The 5,069-nt window shown below is 60.6% G+C and overlaps 1 protein-coding gene across 1 annotated transcript; it reads right to left on the bottom strand.

Moving 5' to 3' along the window:
* Positions 1-1,915: 1,915 nt before the first annotated feature.
* On the bottom strand, positions 1,916-3,959 carry HPCAL4 (hippocalcin like 4). Its single transcript, XM_008635075.2, has 3 exons — positions 3,769-3,959; positions 3,439-3,654; positions 1,916-3,197 (listed from the first exon to the last, which is right to left on the bottom strand). Exons 1-3 carry the CDS (start codon positions 3,928-3,930, stop codon positions 3,000-3,002), a joined length of 576 nt encoding a protein of 191 aa, XP_008633297.1. The 5' UTR covers positions 3,931-3,959; the 3' UTR covers positions 1,916-2,999.
* Between the last annotated feature and the right edge of the window lie 1,110 nt (positions 3,960-5,069).

The following is a 5,069-nucleotide window of genomic DNA, read 5'->3' as shown; positions in this document are numbered from 1 at the left end:
CTTTATAAGGCATCCCATGAAGCTCCGGGGTTTCAGTCCACCGGGACACGGATTAACCTCTTCGGGACCGAGCGCTCCTCGCCGCCGCCGCCGCGCTCCCCCCGGCGATACCGGGGAGCTGCGGGGAACCGAGGAGGGAACCCCCGCTCCAGGGCAGAGCCAGCGCCGGGGACAGCGAAGCCCCGGGAGTGAGGGGAAGGGGCTGGGGACAAAGGTGGCATCAGCAGAGCCCCGGGAGGACACGGAGCAGGAGGTGATGGGGCAGCCCTGGGGACACCAGCTCCTGCTCGTCCCACGCCGCGGCTCTCTGGGGTTTGGCCATCCTTGGGGAGCACAGGGAACAGCCCGAGGGTGGTCCGTGCTGGGAGCTGGAGAGGATGGAGCAGCCAGGGTGGTGGTAGCAGGGGAGGAGAGAGGCGTGGTGGGACCCTGCTCCGTGGCAGGGTGACCTGTGCCGTTCACTGGTTAATGGAATTAGTGCGGGTGTTAATTAAGGCTCTCCAGTCCCACCAGTGCTGGTGGGAGCAGCCACAGAGCTGCACATTCAACTCAGGATAAAAACTCCACCGCGACCAGCAGACCCCCCAGAAGCCCTTGGGGAGCAGGGAGTGCATCCCAGAGACCAAAACCCATCAGCCAGGAAGGGGCAAGGGATGGAGGATCGCACCTGGAACAGGGCAGCTCCTGGGGGGAGGTCACAGAACAGGGTTTTACCCAAAGCCCTGTGGTTTCACCCAAATCTCTGTGTTTCAGCTAAAGAACAACCCTCCCTACAGATGACAGCCTTGGGGACCCCCCGTGTCCCTGTCCGTGGGACTGATCCAACCCCACCCCGCTCACACTGAGCTCCAAGCAGGAGAGCAGAGCCAAGGGAAGCTGTGTGCTGGTGAGCAGGGCTGTCTCCAGGAATCCCAAACCTTTTGGGAATTCGACATCATTTCAGCCTCACAGAGTTCCTCTCCCCAGGGCCTTTGCAGCTCCCTGCTGGGAAACACCTGAGCCACCTTCGGGGTGGCCCCAGGGAAGCGGGAGCTCAGAGAGCTCCAGAATCACCACCGAGGCTATTCCTGGAGTTCTCTCTAGAGATTTTGAGTTGCTGCCCTTTCAGGCAGCATCCCTGGCACGTCCCCAGCTCCCACAGGGTGGGGACAACCTGCCCCGTTCCCTCTTTGCTGGGCACTGCTGAGCTGCAAACTCACACGTGCGCTCCTGGAAAGCACAGCAGCCGAGCCCGAGGTGCAGAGCTCTCCCCTCAGCAGCACTCCTAAAAATACACTCCCTGCCAGCGTTTTGGCACCCTCCCATCCCCGTGCTCAGGTGCTGGCTGCTGCAAGACACATCAGGGCTGGGGAATTGCAGGATCCAGGTGGGATGGGGTGAGCTGAGAGCCAGCCCTGCTGCCCAGGAGCCAGCCTGGCTGCCCAGGATTGATTACAGAGAAGGATTAAAATTTGGTGAGAGCTCCTTAGCAACAGTCACCGTCTGTGCAGGGTGCTAAGGGAGAAGAACGGCCAGAGGAAAATCTGTGCGGGGAAGATGGGGGTGGAGAAAAGAAGGACAAAGATGCAGTAGGAGCAGGTCCCCAATGGAGCCCAGGACAAAGCCACCAGCCCTGAGGGAAGGGCACAGCCAGGGCCCAGCTCCTGGATGACACATGAAACCCATTTCCAGGGAAATTTGGGGTCTGGGCCTCCCCACCCCAAAAGTGACATTCCCTTCCCCAGAGCTGCCTGCATGACTGAAGGGTTTCACTCCCACCCACCTTCAAGGCTCCCCAGCCTGTGCTGTCCCCAGGGGTTTCTCCATCCCTTGGGGTGCCACAGGCTCAGGTGAGACCCCTAAATGATGCCCAGGAGTGCAGCGTTGTCACCTCACTGTCCCCAGCCAGCTGCCCCCCAATAAACCATTCAGGGGGGACACCACACACGGGGGGCAGTTTATTTTTCCATTAAAAAAATAGGTAACAACTTCACCATCTCCTAACAGACACCACAGCCATCAACACCACAACGTGCAGACTAAACACCAACCTGGGACAATATTCCTGGCCTGGGGCAGGAGGGGTGGGTGCAGCAGGCTGGAAGCGGGGGGAGGAAGGGGACAGATTTGTTTCTTGTGAGCTCAGAGCTTTGCCAGGAGGCTCAGCAGGTACAGGACCCATCCACACCTCTCCACGGCCCCCACCCAGCACCCAGCTGTCCCCACAGCAGCACCACACACCCCGGAGCAGCACCAGGACCTGCCTTCCACGGCCACGCTCCTGACCCCGCCTCCAGTTTGGGACCCCAGGTGCCACCTGAGGAAGGTCAGAAATGCTGCAGAGCACCCAAGATGCTGCCAGGGCAGCTGTGGAGGTCACCCACCTGATGGGATGGAAGGTGGCTTCTGGGATCGGGCAGTGGCCACATCCAGGGCTGGCTCTGCACACTTCTGTTCTCCACTAAAGTGTCCTGACCAACCCTGGCTGTTCCCAGCAGGAAAAGTGGAGGTGGAAGAGCTAAAGCCAGTGCAAGACCCTGCCCTGGCCCCTCTGGGGAGCCTTCCAGGGAATTGCCAGTGAAGAAGGGACCAGGAGCAGGACTTGAGACTTTTCAGCCTCCCTGGAGACATCACAAGCCATGAACGGGGCGGGGGGAACAGCAGAAAGGGCACAAAGTTGGTCTCCGTTAGGATCAGGGAATGGGCCAGGTGGAGCAGTGGGGGAAAGCAGGGAGGAGGCAGCAGGGCTGTGGGAACGGCTGGCCCTGGTCAGCCAGGACACGCCAGAGGCTGCAGGGTGTCCAGCTCCAGGATGGGAGAGGGCTGACAGCACTCAGAGCACCCTGGGAGGGTGTGGAATGGGGACTGCCCGGGATGCAGCCGGAGCAGGGGCAGCAGGAGGAACGGAACGGGATGGGATGTGGCTCATACCTGGGGCCAAACGGGGGAAAAATGGGGATTGAAACCATCACAGGGGGCAGAGTTTGGCTGCAGCCAGTCCAGCCCTGAGCCCCAGGGCTCTATTTCTGCATGTCACACTGCAGGAGCAGGACGATGGAGGGGTCGCTCTTGGCGGCCTCCTTGAACTCCTCCAGGGAGATCTGGTCATCCTTGTCCTTGTCCATCTTTGTGAAGATCTTGTCCACTCGCTGCTGAGGCGTCAGCCCGTCTTGGTTCATCCTCATCATGATCACAGTCCCCACCATCTTGTAAATGGCCTGGAGAAAGATGAGAATGGGAATGAGAGGGAATGTTCAAGGACAGAAGATCCCAGGGCAAGGCAGGGGACAGGCACAGGATTGCTGCTCATTGGGACCCATTTCTATCAGAGACACATCAAGCACCTTTCAGACAAGGCTCTGGGTAGGAAAACTCATTTTTATGGCGCTAAAAGGGACCCAAGAGCTGTGAAAAGCCTGGAAAAAGCAAACAATCCCTGCTGATTTGAAGCGCCGGTACCTCAATGATCTCCAGCATCTCCAGGCGCGTGATCTTCCCATCCCCGTCCAGGTCGTACATCTCGAAGGCCCAGTTGAGTTTCTGCTCAAAGGTGCCCCTGGAGGTGACAGACAGGGCACAGATGAACTCCCTGAAGTCGATGGTGCCGTCCCCGTTCTTGTCGAAGGTGCGGAAAGCGTGCTGGGCAAACTTGGAGGCGTCTCCGTAGGGGAAAAACTGCGGGAAGGAGAGAGGAGGGATTGAAGTGAGGAGGGAGAAGTTGGCACCGAGGCTGCACCTGAGGTGCTCCAGCCCTCCAGGCAGCACTCAGAACCCACGACTGGAGCCCACCTTGATGTAGAGCTGCTGGAACTCCTCCAGGTTGAGGATGCCGGTGGGGCAGTCCTTGAGGAAGCCCTTGTACCACTGCTTCAGCTCCTGCTCGCTGAACTCCGTGCTCCTCACCAGGTCATCCAGCATCTCCGGGGCCAGCTTGCTGCTGTGCTTGCCCATGGCTGCCCCTGGAAAGGGAAATCCACACCAGGCTGGAGAAGGATGGTCATCCCAGGCCCTCCTCCACCCTGGCAGCTGCGTGATCCCTCATCCCTCTTCTCCTTGCTGGAGCTGATCCACCTGGCTGGTGGGTGTCCATGTAGGACAGCAGCTGTGGCACCGGGAATGTGGCTGTGGCCTTTGCTGCTGGAGATGTACAGGAGCTCGCTTTGGGCTGCAGGAAAACACTCCAAAAGCAACTGAAAAGTCAGAACTCTTCCCATGGCCTTTACCAGAGCACAACCAGACAATCCTAGAATGGTTTGGGTTGGAAAGGATCTCAGAGACCGTTTAGCTCCAGCCACACTGCCATGGGCAGGGACACCTTCCACCAGACCTTCCCTAGGGATGGGACAGGGAAGAATCTGCCATTAGAGCACCTAAAAACCTCCCTGGCAGCATCGGCCTCACGGCATCCAGCTGATCACAGCCATGCCCAACCTGCTCCTGGCCAGCCCTCGGTGAGGACAGGGCCTGGCCAGGGGGCTGCCAGCAGCAGGGAGCCCTGGCAAGGCCCTGGTGTGTGGGCAGGAAGCGGAGCCGCTCCGATACGCGCCGTGCCCGCTCCCACGCAGCCTCGGCTGCCAGCGCCGCTCAGCCGGAGCAGCAGATGGTTCTCCGGGAGCTCCTGCAGCTTCTCTCTCCATGAAGTTGAGGAGAAGTTCACCTGGAGCCCAACCAAGCACCGTCTCCTTTCAGGGGTGTGATGTCCTGGCCGCGTGGGCTCGGGGGAAGCGGAGCCGCTCCGATACGCGCCGTGCCCGCTCCCACGCAGCCTCGGCTGCCAGCGCCGCTCAGCCGGAGCAGCAGATGGTTCTCCGGGAGCTCCTGCAGCTTCTCTCTCCATGAAGTTGAGGAGAAGTTCACCTGGAGCCCAACCAAGCACCGTCTCCTTTCAGGGGTGTGATGTCCTGGCCGCGTGGGCTCGGGGCACGCGGGGGCACCTTGGGAGGGGTGATGGGTGGTTCCTCGTGCTCCCGGCGAATCCCACAGGCAGCGGCTCCTTCCTGCCCCATCATCCCACCAGCATCTGTCACCGTCTGCCGCGGCGGCACCGAACCCACCAGCCCTCGGCAGCCGGCGACGCGGGGAAGTGCCGG

This window comes from Corvus brachyrhynchos, unplaced genomic scaffold (assembly GCF_000691975.1).
Source record: "Corvus brachyrhynchos isolate BGI_N302 unplaced genomic scaffold, ASM69197v1 scaffold65, whole genome shotgun sequence".
Taxonomy (NCBI): Eukaryota; Metazoa; Chordata; class Aves; order Passeriformes; family Corvidae; genus Corvus; species Corvus brachyrhynchos.
The sequence above is the reverse complement of the archived record's forward strand: the minus strand, read 5'-3'. Positions and strand labels throughout refer to the sequence as shown.